Consider the following 18,517-nt stretch of genomic DNA (forward strand, 5'->3'; position numbering starts at 1 on the left):
ACTGACAAATTACAGCAGACAAATGAAAGCCGTGAGTTTAAAGAAATAATTACCTCTCACAATAATTTCATGTAATCTTAATAACAGCAATCTGGAACAAATCTGTCATTTGATGCCAACGTGAACACCATCATGATCTGTATTTCTTTGTACTTTTTCATGGATGAAGTGTTATGATTAGTCTTAGTCTGATCTTTGATTTTGACATCTTTTCTAAAGCCTACTCATTTCTTCCACTCCAGTATATAGTTTTTGGTCTATCTGGACATTTTCTATCCTGACTGTATGCTACCGCCTTTCTGTTTTCCAAACACAACCGTACAAGCACACTAAGTGATGTTTTATTGACAAATTTCAGAAGGAGCACACGCAGATAATCAACCCGGCCAAATCACTAACAGTAAATGCTTAATCTATCCAACCACCACGAGAGAGAACCACTATAAATAATCATAGCAGCCATACTTTCATTCTCTCTAGACTTTCATTATCCCTCCGCCACCCCGAATCCTCACTATCGACCCGTTCCTAAGGGGTGGGGGCGCTGTCCGTTCAGGCAAATGCCAAGCTCAGAGCCCTCCCCTCGGACAAGGGTGGAAGTGCCCCGGGTTCTGGAAAAAATAACCAAGCTCGGAGCCCTCTCCTCAGACAGCATGCCAAATACACATACTATTCTTCTTGCTTCATTATCTGCAAGGCAAACTCGTAAAAATGCAATTAAATGAGTTGGAAGGGTTCCAATTGTCACCCTGCCGGGTTCGTCCTGAACTGTTTCCTGCCTGCATCCTCTGACAGCCAGAGTTTGGCTTTCCCTGCCTGTACACGCAATGCTCTACATCTATTTGGCAGTTTTTTTGCATGTACGTGATTTCTTTGTTTCTTTTTTTCATATAAGGCCTGGTTTTACATATTGATGGCAAATGCATATATTATTTCTGATGGTATGCTGCTTAATGTTTCCGTGTATGCTCTCATGACTTCAACCCTACAGGCCCTTATAAGCCTTATTAGCTTGAGCTGAGAACGAGAGCATCTTGTGTGTGTGTGTGTGGTCATTATCCTGTCATCTATTTACTTTTTATTCCACATGGAATATTAAACTCAGAGCAGGTGCATAGTGTGCGTATGTGTGTGCTTGTGTCAGTTTGTCTGCTGGCAGCGATATTTCAAACACAGTTTGAGTCTCTGCTGAAAGGCGCTGGTTGTGATAGTGTACAGGATGGGGTTCAGGGCGCTGTTTATGGGCAGGATAAATATCACCACCCACAGAATGATGGTGCCTGGAGGAGACAGAGAGAGAGAGAAAAAAGAAAGTGCAGATTAAACCGTATTGTCCAAGAGAAGAACTGCAAAGCCATTCGAGCTGATAAGTGTTCATGTGTGCTCATGGCTGTTGAATGTCTAATCCTCCATGTGCCCGGGGCTTCAGCTCCTCAGCCATCGACTAATCAAAAATGTGCCTCTCGGCTCAGACAGGCTATTAACAGTTGTCAACAGATATTTACTTGATTTTATTAACAATATGCCACTAGACAAGCTTGATTCTCCATTTTAATAACCTGAAGTGATTTATTTGTACTTCACCATACATTATAATCCATATTAATCTTTCTATTTCTCTTTTTTTAAGATACATTAGCATCTTATTAGTAGTGCACTAGTATTACCTAGTACCTTCACCTTAAAGGGACAACTTTGTAACTTATATACCCCTAAAAATGTATAATGTACAGAAAAGTTGTCCCATTAAGAGTAATGCCCCAGTGGATGTATTTATTTTAACTTGTCACTCCATGTGAAGCAATTTATTTATATTAGTTATGTAAAACGATTTGTGCAGTGTGTCAAAGTTTACAAAGCAAACAATAAATACAATTAAATAAAATCAATATTTACCAAAGGAGAGGTCAGATCTGAATGTAAAGCTCTTGCAGTACACATCTCATTTCACCATGGTGTAATATTAATGAGCTGTCTCTTTAAGATCATTAGCTAATGTGCAGCCAAACTGCGGTCACAGCGATTATGAGTAAAGAGACACACTTATAATGCCCGGTTGGCATGTTCTCTCACACATGTTAGGTAGCATGGGATCACACGTGTTTACTTACCTGCAATCTGTACTCTTAGTAGTGAGAGTATCTTCAAGATGAAGATGGGGATCCAGCACATGGCATCAGTGAACACAATGAAGAAAAATCTCTTTGCAATAGTGACTTCTCGATCGAAAACTGTTTGACGTGCTGTCTTCGCCGTCTTCTGGACAGAGTAAAACATACTGGAGTAGGAGAATACAATTACCACGAAAGCCAGCAGATTTAGACCTGAAAGAAAAACATGAATAAATCTTTAGGAACTTCAGGCGAAAAATGTGTTGAACTGGATAAGATGTGAATTTGACTGTGAAAGTTTCACCAATTTAGTCATTTTCTACATTATCTGCACACACACACACACACACACACACACATATATATATATATATATATATATATATATATATATATATATATATATATACACACACAGACACATAAGGTCTTTTTATTTTTGCAATTTTTGTAATATTTGCTTGGGAAGCTTTTTTGTATTAAATTGTTTATATATGTTTAAAAATTATATTCAGAATATCTTCATAAAAGAAGACTTGACTTTTAGGAAGACTTTTAATTAAGTTTTCCTACTACTTTTTCCTCCTTTCCTTAAAAAAATGGCAGAAATGGATATTAAAAATATTAATTAATTATGTATTCTCTAAAAACAAGTCTTTTCAAAGAGATGTACTTTAGATGTACTTGATCTTTAGATATTTTTGCTGGAAAATGATAAAAAAAAAAAAGTAATTAAATATTTTATTTTATTTTAATCTATTTACATATATATATTTTTTGTTGTTCAGAGACTGGTGGCTATTGCGACCAGGGCGGACTTTTTTATTTATTTACTTTACAAAAAAATAAAACTGCACGATTGAATCTCTGGGGAAATGCAGAAATATTGTTAGATAACCCAGGACAAGCCCAATTCAAAGCTTAGTCACCTCCAGAGAATGATACACACACACACACACACACACACACACACACTGGCTTATCCAGGTCTCATACATAATCAGTTCAAAATGTACACACTCCAGTGCCCTCTGCTCTCACCGAGAAAAATGGCTGTAGAATAGCATCTGGCTCCAGGTTTCTCTGTCTGGTCTGAGTGAAGAGGGAAACATACTCCATTCCGCCCATAAAAATTTCCAAATGTCTGTTTATCCCAGAAGGGAATAACGGCAATGATAAATCCTAGCAGCCAGATTAAGGTCAGTGAGCAGAGGGTCTGCTTTCGTCCGGGACGGTAATGATGGAAGGGGAAGACGATGCACAGGTACTTCTCTAGTGTCATGTAGGTCAACATCATGACAGAGACCTCTGTGGACAACATGGCCAGAGAGCCAATCAGCTGGCAGGACAGGCTCTCCATCCATATCTGAGCATGACGGTTGTACTCGCCGCAATACTTGATGTCAAAGGCACCGATGAAAAGCAGATACACGCCCATGAGACAGTCTGCACCTATCAGAGGTAAACAAATGTATCTTAATACATGATTCAGCATCTATTCATCAATCTATCATTGCCAACCATTCATCCTTTATCCTTTTGCCCCTCTGTCCATCCAAACACATTTCAATGCGTTTGGATGGACAATCTATTTAACACATATATTTATTTGTTGCATGGCTGATTAAAACTATTAAAAATCTTTTTCAGTAGATGAAATAAAGCTGAAATGCAATAAAATAGAAATATTAGCTTAAAAAACCAAAACAGAAATTAAAATGTTGGTTTGGCAACAAACTGAAATATGTAAATTTAAGTGCTAAAATTACTAGATATCTGCAATAAAAATAAATAAAATCTACGTGGAAATATTTGTTCTTAAAAAATAAACAAAAACTAATATTTTTATTAGTTTTTGTTCACATAAAATTACTAAAATGTGAATTACATTCATTATAAAAAACTGAAATATAAAAATATAAGCTAATTCAAAATATAATAAATACAATAGTGTATAAATGAAACTATTGATCTGTCTGTCAGTCAGTCAGTCATCTTCTATTGCTTTCTGGTATTTATTTACTTACGGTAGTGTGTGCATGGTCATGCCAGTTAGTTTTTTTTTTTTTTTTTAGTTCTCTCTCTTTGTGTATCTCAGAAACCTGCTGAGCAGCTGATTCAGCTAATAATGAACAAATACCAAATCACCCACACATTTTCATTCCCTGCCCACCCTCCAAATCACTTTCCCTCCCTCACAGATGTCTCACACTTCGTTTTCATTCATCAAAATAGTTTCACACACTGTGAATGGGTTTTTGCAAGTAAACATTAATACTGTGTTATTCTAGTCCTGGCTGAATAACTAAGGAAGGCCTACAGATACATCAAGACCCCTAACAACCCCCCATCCCTCTACTGAACATATTGCAGCCAATGTCACCCGGTGGGAAACTCTAGAGCTGGTGAGACACCAGACCACAAACTCTCACCTCTCTGCATGTCTCTCATCTGAGGAGGCGACAGGGTTTGATCATTTAAGAGAGCAACGTGTCCTTTCAACTCTACGTGGGTTAAAAAACTGCAGCCATCCAGCCATCTGTTCATCCGTCCACCTCTTTTCAGCCTGCTGTCTGCTATCTCTCTCCATCACTGAGACACTGATTAGTCCTCAGACTCTGATCCCCAGCTGAACAGCTCTAGATATCGCACGCTGATCCAACCCGTTCTAATCAAACTTTCCATTTCTGTCGTGGAATGAAGTTGTGTATGTGCGTCCAGGTATGAGTCTTGTTGCTGCAGTGTGTGTCATGTGTCAGCGAGGTCGTACACAAGTCAGAAAGCTCTCTTTGTTCGTGTCTAAAGATACCGACTGTTGTAATAATTAATTTGCCCAGTGGGTGGGAAAGAGAGTGTGTGTTTTGATGTTTATTAAAAGCTTGTGATACTGCATAGATGTATAATTTAGTGAGTTTCAGGGCTATGTGTTGATGTGTATAATTAGCTGATGGCATATAATGGCACATATGTGTGTAAATGCTGCAATTAGAGGGAACTGTGACACTTAAAGCCTGTTTGTCTGATGCATGTGAACTTCCAAAATTAGACCCTGCTTTCAAATGTCTCGAGATCATTTGATAAAATCAGATTATCTCTCAGATCGCATTATGTTTGAACACCCCTAGTTTTCTCTTGTTGAATATATAGTCTAAAGCATTATAGTATTATTTTAATCTAAAGTGTGTTTTGCTGTTGTGAAATAATGTTTTATATTGACTTTTATATTGATTTAGTTTATTGTATCATGGATAGAAATGTCACTCTTATCTGATGTAGTCAGACAACTGTTTTAAGTTTGAAAGTTTTCGTGTCTCCCTTTTTTTAGTACATGAAATGAATTTGGACTGATGGATCATTTGAGTTTCACTGGGGCTGAGTAGGAGCTGTATATTGGTTGTGTGGCGCTCATGTTTGATGTATAATGGACTCACAGCAGAGGGATTTGATGGCCATGGTGTGATGTTGATTCTCTGAAGCGATACAGGACCGCAGACAGATGACGAAGATGTTTCCGAAGCAAATGATGAAGGCGACGACCCAGACAAACACGCGCAGAATGATGTTTGCCAGCAGATTCTCAAAGGATGAGATGCCGTCTGTGTTTGGCTTGCAGCTCCGCACGTTGGGAGAATATCCACAGAACTCAAAACGCTTAAAATAACTGAAATTATCCAACACATAAAAAAAAAAAAGAGAGAATAGAAAAGAAAAGTTGTTTTACACATAATTGCATACTTTATCAATAATCTCATAAAAATGGTTAATGGAAGTTTTTTAAAATGATATTTGGAAAACCGATTAGTCTGACTCATAAACGAATGAAAATATCCAATTAAAAACGACTTGTTTATTAAACACTGAACATTGGTATGTTTCTTTTGATTTTCTTTTTTTATGACTTACATTTGAGTGTGTTAGACAGAGATTTAAAGGGTTAGTTTAGCCAAAAATTTTAATTAGCCAATAAATGACTCACCCTCAAGGCTACTAGGAATATATATGACTTTCTTCTTTCAGATGAATCCAGTTATATAAAAAAATAGTCATTAAAAAGCTCTTTAATGGCAGTCAGCGAGTGTTGCAGTGCATCAATCCAAATTGATTATTATCTTTTAAATACGGTTATGTTTCTTACAAAAACACATCCATTTGCTGCAAGACGACTTTGTTCACCTTTCCAGAGCAATGTGAGACACTTTTTAGTATGAAGGGATACTTTTATTTCACTTCTTTTGGACTGATGCACAGCAACACAACTGTTGAGTGCCATTAAACAGCTTGAAAGATCAAAGATTTTTTATATAACTCTGAGTGGATCCGTCTGAAAAATAATTTATGGGCTAATTTTCATTTTTGAGTAAGTAACCCTTCAATATGGCTTTAAATATAGCACATAAGTCATGAACCACTTTTATTATTATTCACTTTAATTATATGGAAGAATCATCAGGATATTCACCTACAAATTCATCTTTTGTTTTCCACAGATAAAAAATTTAATGTTAATGAGGATGAGTAAATTATTACAGAATTTGTTAAGAAAACATGCTTGAACCTTCACCTAATACTTGTACCTGAATGAACACTTTACCCGCTGCACAATGAAACACTTCAGCCCAAACAGAGCATCTGTTTCTCTACCTGTTCTTAAAACATGTGTGTTTCACTATAACACACACAAACTGTTCTGTTCACATTTACGCCTCATCAAACGAATCAACAGGTTTGTAACCTTATATTACTGTCGCAGTCTGCTAGAGTGGGCCTGTCTCAGATCAAAAGTGAAATTCTAGCACGGATAATAACTGCAAAGAAACAATTACGAAAACCTCATCTCCACATCAAAGTGCGGACAGGTTCAGCGTGAGGTTCAGAGCTCTAAAGACTTTATACAGCACTTCTCCTCGACACACGGCGGTTCTTTTGTTCAGCTCGGGTGTGGGGGGGCTGATTCCTCATAAAGAAATGATGGCATTCCATTAAAAAGTCTCTCTGAATGCCTGCACTCTACTACTTTTTTATTTCATTTTCATTTCCCCAGAGGGGAGCACATCTGTTCGGGAGATATTAAATATGATGGAAGAAAAGTTCAAGATAGTTCTCAAGCTGAAAGAAGCAAGATAATCTTTGGAAATAATCAGGAGTTCAAGTTGAGCTGCATTTACCGGCAGGTTTGTCTTTTCAAATGCAGTAATCATTCACCCTCCAACTGACAGCTACCATCTAGCCGACATTCAGCAGTAATGACCTCTCTCTGTATCGCGCTCAGAGGGCGAGCTGTGTGACTTTCTGGCTTAATAGAGGTTTTTGGTGTGTTTGTCTTCGCTCATGAGAGACTGAGGCGCAAAATGTGAATATCTGGAACAAACTGATAACTCTCCATAGAGGGCAAAGTGTAACAACGTGTGTATAGACATATAACGAATTTGGAATGAATCAAGGGAAACAAAGAAAGTTAACTAGAGAAAATGTATAGATGTCATTGGAAAAACAAAGTTTTTCAGTAACATTTTAGTATGCTCACATGTGAGTGAGGTTAGTTAGGGGCCGGAACATCCTGATGCTGATGTTGGGAATCTCTACCTCTTCCATACTCCTGCACACAGAATAGACACATTTTTAGCAGGTGTTTTTTTATCCAGAATACAACAACATTGTATAAAAGCTAATAAAACTGAGAACTGTAGACCAGTATAGCCAGCTGAATAAACAAAGGCAGTTCTGAACATGGCTCTCACTAAACATCGTGACTATCTTACATATCGTACATCATAGCATTGTAATCTGTGGACTGCAAAACAACATTCACTGCGATTCTAGAATTTGCCTACAGTCAAAATAGTTATCTTTTTTAAGTTATGTTATGTTGTAATGTTATTTATTATTTATTTTTATCTCTGCCCAATTGTCTCTCTGGTTGTTAGTAACATGCAATCAACCAGAAATAATTTTCCTGATGTATGTACATATATTCAGGGGCATTTTTTGGTTGCTTTTTTTTCATGATGCCTGTTGGTAAGTCCAGCAGAATTCACTGGGGATTGCAATAGTGAGTGGGTTTGTAAGAATAGAACTCCAGCATAGAAATGGAAGCTGTTCCTGGATCTGTAAATACAACCTTAAACAACATTACTATTAACCAATCACTGGCATCCAACTTTAGGATTATAGTTTGGGTTCTCAAGTTAGATTCCTGTACCCTTAGAAAGAAATGAGAATAAAGGAAGAACAAATTACAACTTTTTCTTTTGTAAAATGTTCTACTCAGATTTTTCGGCTGAGATCCTCAATTTCACAAATGACTCGGAAAACTCCAACGTTTCAGATCTAATTTATATTACAGCTCACCAATCTTACTTTATGTCAGTAAGTGTTTAATTTATTTTCATTTTTATTTCACCTAAGGATTTTAAAGAGTCTTCTGATCGTCTGAGCACTAAATATGTCTTCTGAGCAGGTCTATGACTTGCTGAAAGGAATACATTTCCAGGGACACCATATGATGTCGATCCAGGAATATGTCCTACTTATGCAGGTCTACAGAGCTCAAGCAGCAGAAGTGAAAAGAAAAAAAAAAGCTGAGCTGCTTCACTCCAAGACACTGTGGGGAAAATGCAAGGACCAGTGACAGAACAGGAATGCTTGTTAAACCCGCAAGTGCTTTATTAAAACAGGCACAGAGTAACCTAAAGTATACCCATCTATTGTGAAACCCTACCCTTATAATGAAACCCATTATATAAGATTAAAATAATAGGTTTGTAACCATAATTGAATGCCTAATCAGAGTCTGTATAAAGAGCTCATTCACTGTGATATTTAATTATTCTCTGATTAACAGTGGTTTGATTACTTGCTGACACCAGCAGTCAATTATTGGATATGAAGGTCATGTAAATATGATGTAGATTTCTGTGTAATTCTTAATCATGCACACATGATTAAAGGGGGGGGGGGGGGGGGTGAAATGCTCGTTTTCACTCAATATCCTGTTAATCTTGAGTACCTATAGAGTAGTACTGCATCCTTCATAACTCCAAAAAGTCTTTAGTTTTATTATATTCATAAGAGAAAGATAATCTGTACTGATTTTTCCCGGAAAAACACGACCAACTGGAGGCGTGGCGTGTGGGCGGAGCTAAAGAATCACGAGCGCCAGTAGGCTTTTGGGTTGAGAGCGTTTGGAAGCTGTGACATTACCCAGAGCCATTGAAAAACATATTTAATGGCTCTGACATTACCTGGAGGAAAAAACCATCATCCAAAATAAACCATGGCTAACAGTCAGATTCAGCCGTTTATTTATGATCCAGAATCAGATCCTGAGGCTGAAACTGAACGAGAGCAGCAACAGCAACGACTCGCTCCGAGCGGGGCTCGAACCCGGGTCTCCGATGGGAGGCGGACGCACTAACAATGAGGAAGAGATATTTTAAGCAGTTTTACTCACCACCTGTGGTTCCAACACACGATCGTGACCCTTTTTCGTTGGGATTGCATCATCCTTAATAAAAATAAACGATACGCAAATCTTTCGTCAAACTGGGCCTTGTTTGTAAAACAAGCATCTTCGAAATGCAGGGAACAAACACAAACACTTACACAACTCCGTTGATGCTCTGTAAAAATAAACTCCATCCACTGGTCCCTTAATGCTGTTTTTTCTTTGGTAATCTGTGCAGGGTTGTCTTGCCCTGGCAACCAAAAACACTCCTTTTGTGACATTTCGCGACGCTCTCGCTCTGATCAGTGAAGTCTGTTGCGCTCTCAGTGCTCTGCTATACGGGAGCGCGCGCTCTTCCGGCAGAAGTGCCTTAGGACCCATATGAGGAAATTCCGCTTCATCTAACGTCACACAGAGCCATACTCGAAAAAAACTTTCTGAAACTTGTGACAAACCGGAAGGAGTATTTTTGGAACAGAAATACTCCTTCAAAAACGTACAACTTAATTTTTGAAACTTTGTCCATGTTTAGCATGGGAATCCAACTCTTTAACAGTGTAAAAAACTCAGTATGCATGAAATAGCATTTCACCCCCCCCCCTTTAAATAAAAGATCCCCCCTAATACACAGCACCAACATAATAACTTAAGATCTGTTCATTTCTGTTTACTCACAGTGACTGTAGATTCACCAAACTGTCAAACTGATTGTCGCATATATGCGCCAAGGGATTGTTGGAAATATTTCTGAAACAAACACACACAGACACACAAACAGTAAAACAGATATCGATAAACGCTGCACTATGATTCATAAGGCCTGTCACTTCATCTGAACAGGCTTTCAACCAATCAGTGAATCACAAATGAGTAACACTGAAGTTTTGTGCAACTGAGGGACCGCAATAAAATTACAGCTGAACTTTTAAGCGTAGAAAGAGGGAATATAAACAAAACAATTTGCAACATAAATAATAAAGTGCAGAATGTGGCTCTCACAGCTGTTTGAGGTTCTTGAGGTTCTGGAACAGAGATGGAGGCAGGTCTTTAATCTGGTTCACCGACACATCTCTGTAAATCAAGTCACAGCAAATTCAATGGATCATTTTTCAACTTAATCATTCATGAAATAAATTAAACTAAAAGATCTTCAAATAGAAACTCTGTTCCACCATTTGTGCTTATCAGGCTGAGATTATCTGAGCAGGTGTCTCTCTTTCTGTCGCTCTCTGTCTGACATCAAAATCTGAGCAGAGATTGGCTAAAAGGGAGAGTTCACCCAAAAATGAACATTCAGTCAAAATGTATTCACCTACGTGTTGTCACTCTTTCATGGAACACAAGAGGGGACTGAAAAATGTTTATATATAAAAAATAAAAATAAACACATGACCAGGGCAAATTAAGAAAAAAAGGTGCTTCATAGATGAATCTTCCGAAGCTATATGATACCTTTATGTTACAGGGCAAAATTGACTAAACTCTTGGCCTCGACCTTAGCTGTGAGTGTACACAAACTTCAGCCCTTTTCTGCTTTTCATTTCTGTATGCTTTCTGGGAGAGAGCCATGTAAACATTGTTCATCCTTTTTTGTGTTTTAGTGAAGAAAGAGAGAAATACAGATTCGGAATGACGTGAGGGTGAGTAAATGAGAACGAGAGGCAGAATTTTCATTTGTATGTAAAAGCTCACAAATACAATCCCCTGCTTTCTCTCTGGTGCACACATTTTTATAAGCAATGACCTGAAAATATAACGACAACAAAATGTAGCTAGGGACTCTGTAAAAATGAATGCCCCCATTTACCTGTGTGCATGTGTTTGTGTGTATACTCACAGGTCTATCAATCTTTGCATGTCTGCAAATGTTCCCTCCTCAATGGTGCTGATGCGATTTCTCCTTAACGCTCTAAACCAGAAAAAGACATATGTATAATAGCACCACCTCAAACGTATACCCAAATTCATTAAGGCTTTCAGTGCCGCAGAATGAAGTCTTATACATCTATATGTAAATCAGCTCTGCTTCTATCTCTGGGTCATAATAGAGTCTGAAGATCACACTTAAGATCTATCTATCTGGTTCATGCTTCCAGAAACTACCACAAAAATTTTCAATAATGCATTAGTACACAAGGACACATTGGCAGTCCCAGATTACGTCTGAAAAGCACAGGACATATCAAAATATTTAAAATATTCACATTTTTGAAGAAACGTGACATGTCCTGATAACTGAAACATTTTTGGATTGAGAAATAGACTGATTGAGCTGGATCAGATATCACAACAAACACACAGTGTCGATGTAAGATTACGTTACACTAGAGTGAAATGTAGATTTTCATCCTGAGTGTTTCATTAACTCTTGTATAAGCTCACATTAGTGAAAGTCCACATACATTCAAGTCATATACTGTTTGCACACAAGTCTTAATTTGTTTTAATCCATTTTTATTGTTTTCTAGATTTTCATTAAAGGGGTTAGTTCACCCAAAAATCAAAATTATGTTATTAATAACTCACCCTCATGTCGTTCCAAACCCATGATACCTCCGTTCATCTTCAGAACACAGTTTAAGATATTTTAGATTTAGTCCGAGAGCTCTCCATTGAAGCTGTGTGTACGGTATACTGTCCATGTCCAGAAAGGTAAGAAAAACATCATCAAAGTAGTCCATGTGACATCAGAGGGTCAGTTAGAATTTTTGAAGCTTTGAAAATACATTTTGGTCCAAAAATATTAACATGTAACATAGAAGGTAATGGAGCCCTTTATACATTGTCGTGTATCTTTAGAAATAAATAATGGACAAACGGAGTCTTTAAACGCCTCAGATTTAAAGTTATTCGCTGTCAAAGTGAGGCCAAAATGAATGGGAGTCAATGGGAATGCTAACGCAAGTGAAGTTCTGCTACAAGATGGCAGCCCCCAGCCGACTTCAACTTCCGGTCGACTTCCTTGCCGCCTGATTGGCAGTCGGCTGGGGGCTGCCATCTTGTAGCAGAACTTCAGATACGCATTGAAAAGCAGCTTCATGAGCAAATTTCTATGGATAACTGACTGGTCAGAGAACACGTTCTATCTGTACGTATTTGAGGTTGTTTTTACGTAAATTTTGATATGTATCGAACCTGTAATTACGTCCAGATCATAAGTAAATGACACTGTAAATACGTAAAGGCACATACGTATTGGACAGTTTTAATTTACGTCTAAATATGTAAGTTTTGACTGTGAGATCAGGCTGTACTGTTTGAGTACATGAATTACTCCGGGATATTGGTTTGTTTGAACTCAGAGGGAATGTCAGCAACATTAAAAAAGTTAACAGCTTAAGTCATTTGTGGATTAATGCGTATAGGAGATGCGAACAGTTTAAAACGATTCAGTTCAATTTGGTGAACTGGTTCAAGAAGAATCGGTTAAATCGAATGATTCGTTCGCGAACCGGGTATCACTAAACTGCAGAGTTTTGAACTCTCTCACAACAGACACGGAAGAGAAGACAATGATGAATAAAGTCTTAGTTTTTGCTATTTTTGGACCAAAATGTATTTTCGATGCTTCAAGATATTCTAACTGACCCTCTGATGTCACATGGACTACTTTGATGATGTTTTTCTTACCTTTCTGGACATGGACAGTATACCGTACACACAGCTTCAATGGAGGGACTGAGAGCTCTCGGACTAAATCTAAAATATCTTAAACTGTGTTTTGAAGATGAACGGAGGTCTTACGGGTTTGGAACAACATGAGGGTAAGTTATTAATGATATAATTTAGATTTTTGGGTGAACTAACCCTTTACACTTCGGTGTCTAGGGTAAAATAGGCAAACATATTTGTAAAAATAAAAACATAATAATGAAATATTAAAATCTGTCAGTTTTAATTAAAAACAACTTCTGGGACATAAAACTGCCTGTAGTTGAAAATACACCAAAATGCTGTCATGATGCAGCAGGCTCAGTCCCTCAGGACTGACTGTCCTTCAAATGCCACTGACAGATCAAATCAAAGGCTTTACACCACTGCACCAGATATTCCTGACGCATATCAACATGTACATCTAAAACATGAGTAATTATTGTAATTTATTCACTTCGGGTGTCTTTAATCTACTCAGGTCTTAAATTATTCAGTTCAACCTAAATCTGCATTTATTTGTAAGTGCTTCCAGCCGAGCTGAGAGACTGTAGATGAGCCCCACTTCTGTCCACTTCTCCCAAACTCAGCTGTGACAAATAAACGTTTTATAATATAAATACCCTAGATCCCATACTGTGTATGTGTGGTTTGTGGATACTCACAAGACGGTAAGATAGGAGCAGTTCTTAAAACTAGATGCCCAGAGAGATGAAATTCTGTTCCCCTCCATTTCCCTGCAGATACAAACACCTTCAGCTGATCACCGGAGTGTGTAGAGTAGGAGATTTAAATATATTATACTTTATTAAATATACAGATTTTGGTTTAGGAAAAAACAACAACAACAACAAAAAAAAAAACTAAAAAGTGGCAACTAAACATATTTGGACACTTAAAAGGTCATACTATGAGGAATACATTTTTCTCTCGTTACAATACGAGAATAGAATAACTCTCAAAACTTACTCTCCAGTAAAAAAAAATAATAATAAAAAAGGACCATTTACTGAAACAAAGCTGTAACAATAGCTTGTACTTCCAAAATGAACTGACCCACTTATTGCCCACATTTTACCATCAACAAAGTCAGAAAGTCAAAAAGCCCAAAAGCCAAATAGAAACTATTATTCCTAACACCAGAGGAACCAGTGATAAGAGTAACATGTAGCCACATATTCCAAACCTTCAGCTAATGCAGGCAGTGTGTCCACAAACACATCACGCCAAACCATTTCTCAGAACTTGCTTCAATTTTTTCCCCATTTTTGATATTATTCTTAGCCAACTGGATGTTAAGGTGAATATATAAAGTCAGTTTCCCTCAAGTTCACATAGATAAGCAGAGTAGTTCATCACAATAACTAGAGCCATGGTCCACCAATGTTTGACAACCAGAAAGTGAGTTTTTTATTTATTTATTTTTTATCTTCATTGGTAACTTGATTAACAGTACTGTACATCTATTGTTATAAACATATTGTGCTGTAACTTTAAAACAAACGCCATTAGTTTGGATTATTTTGTTATCTAATTCACACATTTAAGTGTTTCTTTCTGTTTGTCCAAATACTTCATAGATCCACTGACAATTAAATATGATGTTTGTTACTTACAGCCAGTTGAGACGGGGCATCTCAAGACAAATTGAAGTTTTAGGAAACTGTTCAACAGTGTTATTTAATAAAGACCTGAGAAATACAAATATAAACATACTGTTGAGCTACACAATACAATAAACAGAGGATACACTTTACAATAAATGAAAAACAGGCATACAATTTTCTATTTATCCTCCTGTCTTTTAGGCCTACGCACAATAGCTTTGCATATACCATATATTCATCAGTTTGATCTTACAAGGTAAATTAGAAGATCACTCTTACAGAAAAAATAAAGATTTCAGGCCTTCAAAAGACTTCTGACGCAGAGACGATATTCTGTTTTCATCCAAAATCCTACACACAGACAAACACACATCAAATTATGAACATCCTTATCACAAATTACAATATATTAAAAAAGTGATCCTGAGAACCATCTGAAAATAAGCATCTCCTCAGAAACTCATGAGGAGGGCATGTTGAAGCTCTTTGTTTGGTAATGAGAACAGGTCAGGCTCGTCTTAATCTTAGCCCTGAAAGGCTAAATTAATTCTGCTTTTCCTTCTCACAGAGGACAAACACAATCCATCAATTATGTCTGATTGAAATAGAGCAAAAACAAGCAAGAAAGAGAGGGAAAGCACCCATGAAACAGACAGAAACAATCAGAATGCAACAAAGGAAGTAAAGAGAGAAAGAAATTTGCACCTATCATCCTATTTCATCCACTATGTGAGTGTGTATGCGTCTGTGTTTTCCTACTTACAGCCACTCCAGACTGCCGAGGTCATTAAATATTCCTGCTTTCAAAGACGTGATGTTATTCTGACTCAAAAAACTAAAAAAAGGAGAAAAAAAGATAAAAAAAATCAAGAGAGAGACAGAATGAGACAGAGAAAGAAAAGGCCACTTTAATGGAGATCTGATGTTTAAGTGGGTTTTGTTAAGTGTGTCATTAAAATGAATATCTAATGTATGACCATCACTGCTGTTTCTCCTTCCTCCACTCAGTGATTTATTTCCTTTCTCAGTCTTTCCCCCATAAGAGACTGAGGGCCCTATTTCAACGTTCTAAACACAAAGTGTAAGGCGCACGGCGCAGGTGCACTCAGGGCATGTCCAAATACAATTTTGCTATTTTAACGACGGAAAAATAGTTGGCACGCCCGGGCGCATGGTCTTAACAGGTTGTCCCCATTCTCTTAATGAGTAATGGGTGTTTTTTTGGGCGTAACATGCAATAAACCAATCAGAGTCTCATCTTCCGTTCCCTTTAAGAGTCAGTTGTGCTCGTGCCATGATGGATTTGCTATTTACAGAGCAGAATTTGGCAAGCGCAATGACAGAACGTGTTTCCAAGATGAAATTGGCCTAATTATGATACATGCGATGACTATCCATTATGACATGAAGGCATTTATATATATATTAATTTTTAATATTTGGCATGTTTGTGTGCTGCTGTGCTTCCTTGTGTTTAATAAGTAACATGTACACGCGTGGTGGACCCGCCTATACTAACACGCTCTTTAAATAAAGAAAAAACACTGCGCCAGACTTTAGACCAGGTTGAGTTGGCCTATGGCACAGTCTATTTTCAGCTCCTTAAAATAGCCGGGTGTATTATAGGGACCTGATTAGTACACTGTTGATTGGTTATTTAGCTATATAATATTATTGCATAGTATATAATATATAATATATATTGAAGCAAACCCTTTGAAAGTAAGAGCCCGGGTACATACATAAACACACAACAGCATTAAGATGCATTAAAAGTCATTCTTTGATCACGGATCTGTTCTGCCTGAATCAAGCCTAATCCACCATCCCCATTGTTACATCCTTCTTCCCCTTATTTTTCTTTTACATGGATGAATGAGTGTATGATGAAAGCCTCTGACTGACTGGTATGAAGAAATAGATGGGACGCTCATAATTGCATGGACAGATAGTCAGTGATGTTCAGTTACACAATCATTTAAACATGAGCTCAGGGAAGGATCAATGTCATGTTAAACGTGATGTGTCACTGATATAAATGTGCACAATTACACACACAGTTCATTTACACAGTACTCACAGTTTACGCAAAGAGATCAGTCCTGCAAATGCCCTCTTGGAGATCATTTCTATACTGTTACTTTCCAAATGCCTGTGGAGAGAGAATATTCACTGCAGTTTGAGTTGTCACTCTAGCTGCACTGTGTTTTTGTGCCTCATTAAAAAAGTTTTACCCCTAAAGAAATGAATAGTCAAACACAGCACCCTGCGGTCAAATATTTTGTTATACATTTTTTGCATAATCTATAATTGGTAGCCATGTGCCTGACACCCAATTCAACCATGTGCAGATTTTAGTTCAAATAGCATTTCATGGTTCTTCTCACATAATTAAAAATATATATATTCTTTTTTTTTTCAGTTGCTAAGTAATCGTGAAATAATTGATTTAATGTTCGGTCAGCCATTTTTATTTTATTTGTATTTTATATATATAATATATCTATATATTTAATTAAATGTTCTTTTTATCAAAGTTTCATTCATCAGAGACTTTTATTTGATCAAATTAAATATCACAGCTGTTTTCAAAAATAAATGTTTCTCAAGCACTAAATCAGCGTATAAGCACAGTTTGAAAAATGTATTGACTTTATCTACTGCTGGAAATTCAGCTTTGCCACCATAGGAATCAATTACATATTCAAAATTAAATTCAAACATAAAACAATTATTTTAAATTGTAATAGCATAACATACTAATATTACTGTTTTTTTTTTTTTTACTTTTTGATCAAATTAATGATACCTTAGTGAGCATATATATCAGTAAAATGTAAAAGCCCTTTATTGGAAACAAATAATTCCTTTTAAATAGCATATCACTTATTAAACAAAACCATGCTTATACACAATGCACTGACAAAACAGACATGGAGATCAAAAGCAAAACATACTGCTATCAATTTGCAGTTACTGTGGTAACAAATATATTTAAACCTTTCAAAGATCTTCTTTTTTTTTGTCTGTCATTTATTATGATTAATTGAAGAGATGTCTTGTGAGGGCTTCTGTGAGTGTCTTTCTTCAGCTGTCTAAAAGTAAATATTGTCTGTCTATACTGAGTGCTGGTGCTACAGAGTTGGACATTGATGGGCAATAAAAATGTCATCCTGTCTGAACTTTACAAAGGAAGTTGAGCTTTAAAACCTCCACTGCACTTAGTGACAAAAGAAGAAGAGATGGGGGATGAGTGAGAAGAATGGCAGCTCAGGTGAATTGTTGGCCATGTAAACAAATATAACACATTAGGATTATCTGAATGGTGAAGGCCATTGCATATTTGCAAAATAATATAAAAATAAAATGTACAATGTAGAAATAGCATGATTTTATTCCTAATATATTTGTTTTTGGTTGGATGGCTAATATGAGGAACCAGTATTTGCAATATTCTGCCATCAAACTCTGACGCAGATTTCCTACTGAAGCAAACGTCATTAGAATATTATATATACTGTAGGCCTATTATTTAAACCTCTTCATCACGGAGTGACATTTTTACAGTTAAAAAGAGTTAAAACTAAAAGAGTTTTAGGACATTCCATAGAAAATTGCATAGTTTTTATTAGCTTCAGACTTTTGGTTCCATTCCATCCAGTTGGAGGATTTCAAACTATTTTTTATATTTTCAGACGATTTTA

At 36.8% G+C, this 18,517-nt stretch overlaps 1 protein-coding gene across 1 annotated transcript in view; it reads right to left on the reverse strand.

The window, feature by feature from the left end:
• The window catches only part of LOC113076277 (relaxin receptor 1-like), a 30,129-nt gene continuing 11,612 nt past the window's right edge, over positions 1-18,517 (reverse strand). Inside the window, exons 6-18 of the mRNA XM_026248939.1 lie at positions 16,894-16,965; positions 15,577-15,648; positions 15,093-15,164; positions 14,823-14,897; positions 13,872-13,943; positions 11,393-11,464; positions 10,555-10,626; positions 10,231-10,302; positions 7,636-7,707; positions 5,543-5,772; positions 3,153-3,563; positions 2,112-2,324; positions 1-1,280 (exon numbers count right to left, since the gene is read on the reverse strand). Of these exons, the coding sequence (XP_026104724.1) occupies positions 1,141-1,280; positions 2,112-2,324; positions 3,153-3,563; positions 5,543-5,772; positions 7,636-7,707; positions 10,231-10,302; positions 10,555-10,626; positions 11,393-11,464; positions 13,872-13,943; positions 14,823-14,897; positions 15,093-15,164; positions 15,577-15,648; positions 16,894-16,965 (1,645 nt within the window). The 3' untranslated portion in view covers positions 1-1,140. The remainder of the gene's footprint in view (positions 1,281-2,111; positions 2,325-3,152; positions 3,564-5,542; positions 5,773-7,635; positions 7,708-10,230; positions 10,303-10,554; positions 10,627-11,392; positions 11,465-13,871; positions 13,944-14,822; positions 14,898-15,092; positions 15,165-15,576; positions 15,649-16,893; positions 16,966-18,517) is intronic.

Source organism: Carassius auratus, chromosome 5 (genome assembly GCF_003368295.1).
Source record: "Carassius auratus strain Wakin chromosome 5, ASM336829v1, whole genome shotgun sequence".
In the NCBI taxonomy this organism is placed as follows: domain Eukaryota; kingdom Metazoa; phylum Chordata; class Actinopteri; order Cypriniformes; family Cyprinidae; genus Carassius; species Carassius auratus.